This window comes from Oncorhynchus clarkii, chromosome 16, assembly GCF_045791955.1.
Source record: "Oncorhynchus clarkii lewisi isolate Uvic-CL-2024 chromosome 16, UVic_Ocla_1.0, whole genome shotgun sequence".
NCBI lineage: Eukaryota > Metazoa > Chordata > Actinopteri > Salmoniformes > Salmonidae > Oncorhynchus > Oncorhynchus clarkii.
The window spans coordinates 48,531,644-48,544,698 of NC_092162.1; the positions used below are offsets into that span (position 1 = coordinate 48,531,644).

At 41.7% G+C, this 13,055-nt stretch overlaps 1 protein-coding gene and 1 long non-coding RNA gene across 8 annotated transcripts in view; both read left to right on the forward strand.

Moving 5' to 3' along the window:
- LOC139368632 (vitamin D3 receptor A-like) overlaps positions 1 to 6,729 on the forward strand; it is a 94,418-nt gene extending 87,689 nt beyond the window's left edge. For 5 of the 6 annotated variants that reach the window (XM_071107744.1, XM_071107743.1, XM_071107741.1 and 2 more), the window contains 2 exons: positions 3,016 to 3,132; positions 3,966 to 5,284. In XM_071107744.1, coding sequence (XP_070963845.1) covers positions 3,016 to 3,132; positions 3,966 to 4,219 — 371 coding nt within the window. In that variant the 3' untranslated portion in view covers positions 4,220 to 5,284. Of the gene's footprint in view, positions 1 to 3,015; positions 3,133 to 3,965 lie in introns of all 6 variants that reach the window. The other variant, XM_071107742.1, reaches the window with a different exon arrangement.
- Positions 6,730 to 10,289: 3,560 nt separating this feature from the next.
- Positions 10,290 to 12,710, forward strand: LOC139368633 (uncharacterized). Of its 2 annotated transcripts, none has more exons than XR_011627003.1 (2): positions 10,290 to 10,307; positions 11,862 to 12,710. It is a non-coding gene; the product is annotated as an uncharacterized lncRNA (long non-coding RNA). The 2 variants fall into 2 exon arrangements; XR_011627004.1 differs by lacking the exon at positions 10,290 to 10,307 and adding an exon at positions 11,758 to 11,812.
- The last annotated feature ends 345 nt before the right edge of the window (positions 12,711 to 13,055 follow it).

Below are 13,055 nucleotides of genomic sequence, written 5' to 3' on the forward strand. Positions count from 1 at the left end.
GCGGATCCTGTGTTCTGCCTTTCACCCAGGACAACGGAATGGATCCCAGCCGGCGACCCAAAAAAACGACTTTGTAGAAGAGGGAAACGAAGTGGTCTTGTGGTCAGACGCCGGAGACGGGCACATCGTGCACCACTCCCCAGTATACTTCTCGCCAATGTCCAGTCTCTTGACAACAAGGTTGATGAAATCCGAGCAAGGGTAGCATTCCAGAGGGACATCAGAGACTGTAACGTTCTTTGCTTCACGGAAACATGGCTCACTGGAGAGACGCTATCGGAGTCGGTGCAGCCAGCTGGTTTCTCCACGCATCGCGCCGTCAGAAACAAACATCTTTCTGGTAAGAAGAGGGGCGGGGCCGTATGCCTTATGGCTAACGAGATGTGGTGTGGTCACAAAAGCATACAGGAACTCAAGTCCTTCTGTTCACCTGATTTAGAATTCCTCACAATCAAATGTCGACCGCGTTATCTACCAAGGGAATTCTCTTCGATTATAATCACAGCCGTATATATTCCCCCCCAAGCAGACACATCGATGGCTCTGAACAAACTTTATTTGACTCTTTGCAAACTGGAATCCATACATCCTGAGGCTGCATTCATTATAGCTGGGGATTTTAACAAGGCTAATCTGAAAACAAGACTCCCTAAATTGTATCAGCATATCGATTGCGCAACCAGGGCTGGCAAAACCTTGGATCACTGCTGTTCGAACTTCCGCGACCCATATAAGGCCCTGCCCCGCCTTCCTTTCGGAAAAGCTGACCACGACTCCATTTTGTTGATCCCTGCCTACAGACAGAAACTAAAACAAGAAGCTCCCACGCTGAGGTCTGTTCAACGCTGGTCCGACCAATCTGATTCCACACTCCAAGACTGCTTCCATCACATGGACTGGATATGTTTCGTATTGCGTCAGACAACAACATTGACCAATACGCTGATTCGGTGTGCGAGTTCATTAGAATGTGCGTTGAAGATGTCGTTCCCATAGCAACAATTAAAACATTCCCAAACCAGAAACCGTGGATTGATGGCAGCATTCGCGTGAAACTGAAAGCACGAACCACTGCTTTTAATCAGGGCAAGGTGACCGGAAACATGACCGAATACAAACAGTGTAACTATTCCCTCCGCAAGGCAATCAAACAAGCTAAGCGTCAGTATAGAGACAAAGTAGAATCTAAATTCAACGGCTCAGACACAAGAGCTATGTGGCAGGGTCTACAGTCAATCACGGATTACAAAAAGAAAACCAGCCCCGTCACGGACCAGGATGTCTTGCTCCCAGGCAGACTAAATCACTTTTTTGCCCGCTTTGAGGACAATACAGTGCCACTGACACGGCCTGCAACCAAAACATGCGGCCTCTTCTTCACTGCAGCCGAGGTGAGTAAAACATTTAAACGTGTTAACCCTCGCAAGGCTGCAGGTCCAGATGGCATCCCCAGCCGCGCCCTCAGAGCATGCGCAGACCAGCTGGCTGGTGTGTTTACGGACATATTCAATCAATCCCTATCCCAGTCTGCTGTTCCCACATGCTTCAAGAGGGCCACCATTGTTCCTGTTCCCAAGAAAGCTAAGGTAACTGAGCTAAACGACTGGGTCTCGACCCCGCCCTGTGCAACTGGGTACTGGACTTCCTGACGGGCCGCCCCCAGGTGGTGAGGGTAGGCAACAACATCTCCACCCCGCTGATCCTCAACACTGGGGCCCCACAAGGGTGCGTTCTGAGCCCTCTCCTGTACTCCCTGTTGACCCACGACTGCGTGGCCACGCACGCCTCCAACTCAATCATCAAGTTTGCGGACGACACAACAGTGGTAGGCTTGATTACCAACAACGACGAGACGGCCTACAGGGAGGAGATGAGGACCCTCGGAGTGTGGTGTCAGGAAAATAACCTCACACTCAACATCAACAAAACTAAGGAGATGATTGTGGACTTCAGGAAACAGCAGAGGGAACACCCCCCTATCCACATCGATGGAACAGTAAGTTCCTCAGTGTACACATCACAGACAAACTAAATTGGTCCACCCACACAGACAGCATCGTGAAGAAGGCGCAGCAACGCCTCTTCAACCTCAGGAGGCTGAAGAAATTCGGCTTGTCACCAAAAGCACTCACAAACTTCTACAGCCACTAACATTGAGTGGCTGCTGTCAACACACTGACTCAACTCCAGCCACTTTAATAATGGGAATTGATGGGAAATTATGTAAAATATATCACTAGCCACTTTAAACAATGCTACCTAATATAATGTTTACATACCCTACATTATTCATCTCATATGTATACACTGTACTCTATATCATCTACTGCATCTTTATGTAATACATGTATCACTAGCCACTTTAACTATGCCACTTTGTTTACATACTCATCTCATATGTATATACTGTACTCGATACCATCTACTGTCTTGCCTATGCCGCTCTGTACCGTCACTCATTCATATATCTTTATGTACATATTCTTTATCCCCTTACACTGTGTACAAGACAGTAGTTTTGGAATTGTTAGTTAGATTACTTGTTGGTTATTACTGCATTGTCGGAACTAGAAGCACAAGCATTTCGCTACACTCGCATTAACATCTGCTAACCATGTGTATGTGACAAATACATTTGATTTGATTTGAGCTTGAGAAAATCTGCAAGGAAGAATAGGAGAAAATCCCAAAGCTGATGAATACATACCCAAGGCGACTCAAAGCGGTAATAGCTGCCCAAGATGCTCTTACAAAGTATTGACACACGGTATGAGTAGGTCTACTTATCTAAATTTGATTCCTGCGTTCATTTTTCTGAAAACATGTTTTCACTTTGTCATTGTGGTTTTGTGTGTAGATGGTTGAAAAAATGATGAATATATTTAATTGTTTTTGTATTCAGGCTGTAACACAACAAAATGTGGAGGTATGAATACTTTCTGAAGGCACTGTAGTTCAATCACTATGTCAAATCACATGAACACACACTCACCCCCTGTCTGCCGCTCCCTGTAGCGGGTCACACTCTGGACCTGTTGGAGCCGCTAGTGAAGTTCCAGGTGGGCCTGAAGAAACTCCAGCTCCATGAGGAGGAACACGTGCTGCTCATGGCCATCTGCCTGCTGTCTCCAGGTATCTACCTGACCGCTGGCATCTGTGTTTGTGTGTGTGTGCTTGGTTATACTGAGTGTACAAAACATTAGTTTTCACCTGGTCAGCAGGTGTTCCTAGGATCCCTTATTGATGTCACTTGATAAATCCACTTCAATCAGTGTAGATGACGAGGAGGAGATGGGTTAAAGAAGGATTTTGAGACAATTGAGACATGATTGTGTATGTATGGCTTTGAAAGGGATATTTGTATTTATTTTTATTTAACCTTTATGTAACTAGGCAAGAACAAATTATTATTTACAATGACGACCTACTACGGGCAAACCCAGACGATGCTGGGCCAATTGTGCACCGCCCTATGGGTCTTCCAATAACGTCCGGTTGTGATACTGCCTGGAATCGAACCAGGGTATGTGGTGGTGCCACTAGCACTGAGATGCAGTGCCTTAAACCACTGTGGCACTCGGGAGCCCCAATCGTAGTAGGTGTCAGGTGCACCGGTTTGAGTGTGTCAAGAACTGCAATGCTGCTGGGTTTTTCACATTCCACAGTGTCTCGTGTGTATCAAGAATAGTCCACCACCCAAAGGACATCCAGCCAACTTGACACAACTGTTGGAAGCATTGCAGTCATCCAACATGGGCCAGCATCCCTGTGGTACGCTTTCGTCACCTTGTAGAGTCCATGGCCCGATAAATTAAGGCTGTCCTGAGTGCAAAAGGGTGTGCAACTGAATTTTAGGAAGGTGTTCCTAATGTTTTGTACACTGTATGTTTGTATGGTGTGTTTGTGTGCATTCCCATCTCTTCTTAACTCCTTTTGACAGCCTCTCCCTCCTCCCCTCAATGTAGATCGTCCAGGGGTGCAGGACCACGCTAAGATTGAGGATCTCCAGGACAGTCTGTCAGAGGTGCTCCAGGCCTACATCAGGGTGAACCACCCGGGAGGACGGCTGCTCTACGCCAGAATGATCCAGAAGCTTGCCGACCTGCGCAGCCTCAACGAGGAGCACTCCAAACAGTACCGCTCGCTGTCCTTCCAGCCCGAGCACAGCATGCAGCTCACCCCGCTGGTGCTGGAGGTGTTTGGGAGCGAGGTGTCCTAGCAGCCACGCCGACCCCCACCACCACACCTCTGGTTGGAAGATATGGACAGACGATCCCTCCCGTGAGGACCCCCGGGAGTTCATTTGTTGAGTTGCTGGATAGAGGGCTCAGCGATGGGGGTGATGGCAGGGTCTCTGAGGGGGAATAGCGGAATGGACCGGAAAGTCACACTGTCACAGAAAAGGTTTTGTTGGGTTAATCAGGGTATTATGGATAAATAGAGGAGGAAGGGGCTTCGATAAGGTTGTAATTTCCCGTTCATAAGAAAAAGGGAATTTCAAACAGAATGTATTTATAACTAAACTATAAATATACAGTACCAGTCAAAAGTTTGGACACACCTACTCATTCAAGGGTTTTTCTTTATTTTTACTATTTTCTACATTGTAAAACAATAGTGAATACATCAAAACCATGAAATAACACACATGGAATCATGTACTAACCAAAATAATGTTAAACAAATAAAATATCTATTTTATTCTTTAGATTCTTCCAAGTATTCGGGTGACCCTTTGCCTTGATGACAGCTTTGCACACTCTTGGCATACTCTCAACCGGCGTCACCTGGAATGCTTTTCCAGCAGTCTTGAAAGAGTTCCCACATATGCTGAGCACTTGTTGGCTGCTTTTCCTTCACTCTGCGGTTCAACTCATCCCTAACCATCTCAATTGGTTTGAGGTCGGGTGATTGGGGAGGCCAGGTCATCTGATCCAGCATTCATTATTCTCCTTGGTCAAATAGCCCTTACACAGCCTGGAGGTGTGTTGGGTCATTGTCCTGTTGAAAAACAAATGATAGTCCTATTAAGTGCAAACCAGATGGGATGGTGTATCGCTGCAGAATGCTGTGGTAGCCATGCTGGTTAAGTGTGCCTTGAATTCTAAATAAATTACGACAGTGTCACCTATCAAAAGACCCCCACTCTATCACACCTCCTCCTCCATGCTTCACGGTGGGAACTACACATGCGGAGATCATCCGTTCACCTACTCTGCGTCTCACAAAGACACGGCGGGTTGGAACCAAAAATCTGACATGTGGACTCATCAGACCAAAGGACAGATTTTCACAGGTCTAATGTCCATTGGTCGTGTTTCTTGACCCAAGCAAGTCTCTTCTTCTTTTAAGTGTCCTTTAGTATTGGTTTCTTTGCAGCAATTTGACCATGAAGGCCTGATTCACTCAGTCTCCTCTGAACAGTTGATGTTGATGTGTCTTACTTGAACTCTGTGAAGCATTTATTTGGGATGAAAATTTAAGGTACAGTTAACTCTTATGAACTTATCCAGAGGATAAGCAGAGGAAACTCTGGGTCTTCCTTTCTTGTGGCGGTTCTCATGAGAGACAGTTTCATCATAGCGCTTGATGGTTTTTGTAATGATGGACTATCGTTTCTCTTTGTTATTTGAGCTTTTCTTGCCATAATATGGACTTAGCCCTATTTGGTAAAAGACCATCTTCTGTACCACCCCTACCTTGTCACAACACAGCTGATTGGCTCAAACGCATTTAGAAGGAAAGGAATTTCAAAAATGTACTTTTAATAAGGCACACCTGTTAATTGAAATGCATTTCAGGTGACTACCTCATGAAGCTGTTTGAGAGAATGCCAAGAGTGTGCAAAGCTGTCAAGGCAAAGGTTGGCCACTTTGAAGAATCTCAAATACAAATGTTTTTTTTAATTTTTTTTATACACTTTTTTGGTTACTACATGATTCCCTATGTGTTATTTCATGGTTTTGATATCTTCACTGTTATTCTACAATGTAGAAAATAGTCAAACAAAGAAACATTTGAATGAGGTGTGTCCAAACCTTTGACTGGTACTGCATATACATACATGCAAGCTAATGTCTATATTTAAGGTTGTTTCTACTAAAACAAGTGGTTGAGTAGTCCTCTGTGTATATATGTAGGCCCCAATTTGTGTGCATATGAATGTGTGTATGTATTGACGTGGGGTGTTTCAATTGCACGCACACACAAATACACCCCGAGTAGAGTGCAAGGGACCTTTTTTTTATTTTATTTTTGTTTCTGTGTGAGAATAGTGAATGACCACAAAAGGGTGTTGAGTACAGGCTCTGACGAAGTGTTTAGTAGTGGGACTGACATCTGTTTAAGGCTCCATTAATGTATTGTGGAAAGTGTCGGCTACACACAGGATATATGTGGATCATTTGGTAACAATTTGGTTCTGTTGCCCCCTTTCAAACTTCAAAATATACACATTTGGCATTTAAAACCTCTTTCCTTCATAAGAGTAAAGAGAAACATGTTTTATTATTATTGGTTAAACTAGCTAAAATAAGATGGCTAAACTAACCTGTTAAGGTGACAACTGCCCTGCCTCAGGGAGAAGTTAGCCTGATATTGTTAATTGTACAATATACATTTTGAGTAGTACGTACGCAAGCTTACAATCAAGAGGGGGAGTCATCGCTGGTCAAACCTGTTTGTAATGATGTAATAATTACTGTAGTAACTACTAAAACCTTTTTAATCAAATCTGCAGATGCTCTTCATGCCTGATCAAATTATATTCATGGTACAATACAATTACAATGTCACCCCCACCAGTTTCTGTTTGAGAGCCATGTTATGGCCTTAGTGGGTTGAAGGTTCAGCACATCACGAGTGTGTTTCCGCTCACGCCGTCTGCAGGTCTTGGTCACCCTCTTGTGGTCGTTGTCTGTAAATACCACTTGTTATTTCTGTACATAATAAGGAAAGAAATAGGCAAATACTAAGATGATTCAGTTGTTGGGAAGAATGCTCTGGTGATATATGCAAATATGAGATGAGCTATTTTCTTATGTTCCTCTTTTGAGGTCTTGATGAGCTTTGACAGCTATATATATATATATATATATACACACACTTTTTTGGGGGTGTGCAAACTCTAAAAAACTATTCGATTTGAGATTGTGTTTCCTGACATCAGCGTTCATGCCGCTGCACCAAAATCTTTCCACATACTGAGGAGACATTCTGACTCAACCTGCTGCTCTGTAAAGCTGCTCTGTAAAGCTGCTCTGTAAAGCTACCATACTGTTAGAACCAGGAAAAAGACAACACAATCTTGTTCATGCTCTTTACTACTAACACTACCTCAACTCAAACAGACAAGGATAAAGGCCAATCAGTCGCCGTCGTGGCGGACATGCCTCTCTCTCCAACACGCCAGCCAGCCTGGCAGACACTCTTCATAGCTTTAATGCGACGGCATCCATTCAGGACCAACTCAACAGCTGTAGTGCATCAAGAGCTGATGGGACGGAGTTTGTGAGCAGCGGCTTTGGATATGTCACACCGATGGAAGGTGTGACGTCTCTTACTTGGGAAGTGATTAACACTGAACTGATCCAGTGATGAGAGTTTGGGGAGGTGGGCTCAGGTGTGAATAAAGGAGTGACTGTATAGAAGTGTATAGAAAGTAAGAATCACAGAAGTGCAGTGTACAGAGCTCCTGAGCCAAAGTCTGATATTTTCTCCCATTGCAGCAATGTCCAGACCCCACTGTGTGTAGACCAGGTGTTGTGGAGAAAGCATACTCTTTTGTTGTTGCATTCTATCACATATACATAAATCCGTTTAAACGAATGCAGGAAAGATCGGGTCAGGGGTTCTGATGGGAGGAACTCCTCCAAGAGCTCTCTCTGCCTGCTGCCAAGCTGGCTCAGAAAGACCGGCCCAAAAACTGCACCCCTCTCCCAATGCAGGTCAGCAACTCCACCTCAGTAGCCTTACAAAACCCTGTTAAACATTTAACAGATACCTCAATGAAACTGAACACTTTCATAATAGAATAGAAGGGAACCAAACATGTGACACACACACCATGACGTTTCTTCAGCAACTTCTGCAGTGTTCTGTTTTTTATCAATCAAAAAGTTGCCAGGTTCTTTTGAAGAAAAACTGCCTCGAGGGCTGTGTTGCAGGCCATGTATATGGATCCATTGTCTGTTTTTCTAATCGCAGCGCGATAATCATGTGTAAAAGAGGCAGGCGATATAAACGGTCCACAATGTAAACAAAGAGTCCGTTAATCTAAATCTATGGTTCCCGCTGTCACAGTCAAAAGTCCTGTCCTAATCAATATTTTTATTTTTGAGGAATAAGCGAGGCCGAGGAATGACTCCGTAATAATATGTATATCATGTTGTCACCATGGCTGAGTTCAGGCAGGGCTTCTGTGATCATTACCTTTTTTAGGTTTACTTTGACGTCACCTGGATTGGCTAAAATAATACATGAAGGTAATACATTTTCTTCTTTCAATGTATTGTTAAGATCAGTCGATTATTGCAGACAGGTTCCTGATGAGGCACTGATCACATATTGCCTATATTTTGGCCTGTATGGTTGCTGCTGCTGTTGGTGGCTTTGTTGTATTGCTCTGGTGATGTGGGAAGCAAGCTGAATCCTTGTTAGTTCATTGTATAGAGCCCTGTTTTAAACAAAACAAACTACCTCTCCCTTTGCACATGTATTTTTGGCATGATTGTGTTTCATCTTTTCTTATTTTAATACTAATTCATTGTATTTATTCATTTTACTTCTCAAATGCTGGATGATTTATCTCAACACACCTCAAAATAAGCCTCCAGATCAAGAGGAGACGGTTGTTACTCCACGTCTGTCTGTCTGTCTGTTGGGGGGGGCTGAAACGGCTCATCTTTGTATTAAGTGTTCAACCCATTTATGCTAACTGGGATGGAACAGCTTGTGAACCGGGGTATTTTGACATCACTTCCACGCTAGAGGCCTCAGTTAGCGATCTGCATAGTGTGTGTGTATGATGTCGTAGTGTCAAGATTGATGGATTTTCTTATGAACCGCTTATCATGTTTATATCCTGTCTTGATGGTTTCGATGTCTGCTTTGCAGCCAGCTGCTCAGTCACCGGCTCGGTCTGCCCTCTACTGCCCCTTGTAGCTCATGGTTCTGCAATCCAGGGCTTTTTTGTATCACGTGGATGTAAAGGACACAGCCCCATGGTAGCACAGTGCTTTACCAACTAAGCATACCGTTTTAAATGGGTTTCTGTAAAGGATTCAATGAAAACGTGTGTGTCAGTTGTTTTGTGGTGATGGTTGATGAGGCTGGGCAGTTATCTACCTACGTTCTTGAGAAACGTGGAAGTTTTTCTTTATGATCGAGAGAGATCAGGAAAGATTGAGTAATCGCATGAATGTTGCGCACTGTTTGGAATCTTTTTATTTTTGCTCTGATTGTCCTCTGCTACCTCTTTTTAATATGCGCTTGCTCACATGCACACGCACGCATACAGTACTACAAACGCATACAGTACTACAAACGCATACAGTACTACAGTATGTGCACAGACTCAATATGCACTTCTATTTCACCAGCAGTTTTTGCCAATGATGCACTTGTTTGTCTCCTCTGCTCTGGCTTTTGTCTGAAATCTATTACTGATGATCACTATAGCAAATCACCAGTCGTTTAACATTGAATGCACATTATAGCTCAGTTACCTTGGTGTGCCTAGAATCCAGAGCCTTATTTTGGGACAATAAATATCAGGGGTTTATTAATGAAACACATTTTTTAAATTCTTATTTAAGACCATGTTCAAATGGCTTTTCACAACTCAGTTTTATTTTATTATCAATCTTCATGGGTTAGGAGAACATGCCATCAGCTCACCCCTACCGGGAAGCACATTTTAAATGAGGATCTACCAGACGCAAATATGCTTCACATCTTTAAAGCTGAGGTGACGCTTTAGTTTCAGGGGTGGGGATGTACAGAAGGCCAACATAACACGTCTATATACACTGTCTCACCTGACAGGTTTTAGTCCATTCATGTCGACTGCATTGCTCTGTGGAGAGGATTTGGTTGAGTATATTTGTGTGAAATATAACAGATGGACATTTTTTACTTTTAATATATTCAGTGCCGTGCTATGCTAATGTAGTTATTAGGTTAGTTATTATATTCAGGGCTATGCTAATGTAGTTGTTATTAGGTTAGTTATTATATTCAGGGCTATGCTAATGTAGTTGTTATTAGGTTAGTTATTATATTCAGGGCTATGCTAATGTAGTTATTAGGTTAGTTATTATATTCAGGGCTATGCTAATGTAGTTGTTATTAGGTTAGTTAGTATATTCAGGGCCGTGCTATGCTAATGTAGTTGTTATTAGGTTAGTTAGTATATTCAGGGCCGTGCTATGCTAATGTAGTTGTTATTAGGTTAGTTATTATATTCAGGGCTATGCTAATGTAGTTGTTATTAGGTTAGTTATTATATTCAGTGCCGTGCTATGCTAATGTAGTTGTTATTAGGTTAGTTATTATATTCAGGGCTATGCTAATGTAGTTGTTATTAGGTTAGTTATTATATTCAGGGCTATGCTAATGTAGTTGTTATTAGGTTAGTTATTATATTCAGGGCTATGCTAATGTAGTTGTTATTAGGTTAGTTATTATATTCAGCCGTGCTATGCTAATGTAGTTGTTATTAGGTTAGTTAGTATATTCAGGGCCGTGCTATGCTAATGTAGTTGTTATTAGGTTAGTTATTATATTCAGGGCTATGCTAATGTAGTTGTTATTAGGTTAGTTATTATATTCAGGGCTATGCTAATGTAGTTGTTATTAGGTTAGTTATTATATTCAGGGCTATGCTAATGTAGTTGTTATTAGGTTAGTTATTATATTCAGGGCTATGCTAATGTAGCTGTTATTAGGTTAGTTAATATATTCAGGGCTATGCTAATGTAGTTGTTATTAGGTTAGTTATTATATTCAGGGCCGTGCTATGCTAATGTAGTTGTTATTAGGTTAGTTATTATATTCAGGGCCGTGCTATGCTAATGTAGTTGTTATTAGGTTAGTTATTATATTCAGGGCTATGCTAATGTAGTTGTTATTAGGTTAGTTATTATATTCAGGGCTATGCTAATGTAGTTGTTATTAGGTTAGTTATTATATTCAGGGCTATGCTAATGTAGTTGTTATTAGGTTAGTTATTATATTCAGTGCTGTGCTAATGTACTTGTTATTAGGTTAGTTATTATATTCAGGGCCGTGCTATGCTAATGTAGTTGTTATTAGGTTAGTTATTATATTCAGGGCTATGCTAATGTAGCTGTTATTAGGTTAGTTAATATATTCAGGGCCGTGCTATGCTAATGTAGTTGTTATTAGGTTAGTTATTATATTCAGGGCCGTGCTATGCTAATGTAGTTGTTATTAGGTTAGTTATTATATTCAGGGCCGTGCTATGCTAACGTAGTTGTTATTAGGTTAGTTATTATATTCAGGGCTATGCTAATGTAGTTGTTATTAGGTTAGTTATTATATTCAGGGCTATGCTAATGTAGTTGTTATTAGGTTAGTTATTATATTCAGGGCTATGCTAATGTAGTTGTTATTAGGTTAGTTATTATATTCAGGGCTATGCTAATGTAGTTGTTATTAGGTTAGTTATTATATTCAGGGCTATGCTAATGTAGTTGTTATTAGGTTAGTTATTATATTCAGGGCTATGCTAATGTAGTTGTTATTAGGTTAGTTATTATATTCAGGGCTATGCTAATGTAGTTGTTATTAGGTTAGTTATTATATTCAGGGCCTTGTTATGCTAATGTACTTGTTATTAGGTTAGTTATTATATTCAGGGCCGTGCTATGCTAATGTAGTTGTTATTAGGGCCTATGTTTTCTCCTGTCTAACGGATGTAGCCTAGCGGTTAAGAGTGTTGGGCAAGTAACTGAAAGGTCACTGGTTCGATTCCCAGAGCTGACTACGTGAAAAATCTGTCTGTGCCCTTGAGCAAGGCACTTAACCCTAATTTCTCCTGTAAGTCGCTCTAGATAAGAGCATCTGCTAAATGACTACGATGTCCATGTCGGGAAGTATTACTGGAATGGAAGGTGGTGTGAGCTGTTATGAATCTGGACTGCTTTATTCCTGTTGGAGGACAGTACATAGTTGTTAGCAAGGAGTGTGTGTCTTTGAGTTTTCTGTATGTTGGCTTTTAATCCCCACTGCTCTCCTTGATTACATTTTCTTAGGTCAATATTATTGTATTTAGTTGATGATGAAGCATCAGTTGATCTTGTGACTGGTCCAAAAACACAACATACACTGGTGTACTTTGTTGGACATTTTTGTTGACGGACTTCTGGTAGCCAGACCATTTCTCATTTAGTAATCAATCATTGTAATTAATCTCAAAGTCCCAAGATAAGTCATTTTTTATACATGCACACCATGTCATTCTCATGACTCAATGCTTCACACGGTCTTTCAACGATCTTGGTGTTTGTTAATGATATCAATGCTCTAGTTGATAGTAAAACCATTGTCTTTGTTCAATCGCCGGCTGTTTTTGTGTTTCTCTTATTCTTCTGAAGTTGATCCATTGTACATTGATTTATGTGCATTGTATGTAGTATATAATGTTTTGAAAAATCACAAATAAACCTCTGTACATATTGATGCAAAAATCCATGTCTTCATATATTCTCAAAAGGAAACCATACTAGATTTGCTACCCTCAAGATGGGCCTGTAAAAGTCATGAACATGGAAATGATTTGTATACATGCAAACAGCTCTTGCTGTTAGTTTATCATTTGTGTACCATCCCAACAGATCCACAGATGACACAATTTCTCTCACTCCACACTGCCCTTTCCCACTTGGACAAAACGAACACCTATGTGAGAATGCTGTAAATTGATGACAGCTCAGCGTTCAACACCATGGTACCCTTGAAGCTCATCGCTAAACTACTGACCCTGTGACTGAACACCTCCCTCTGCAACTGGATCCTGGACTTCCTGACGGGCC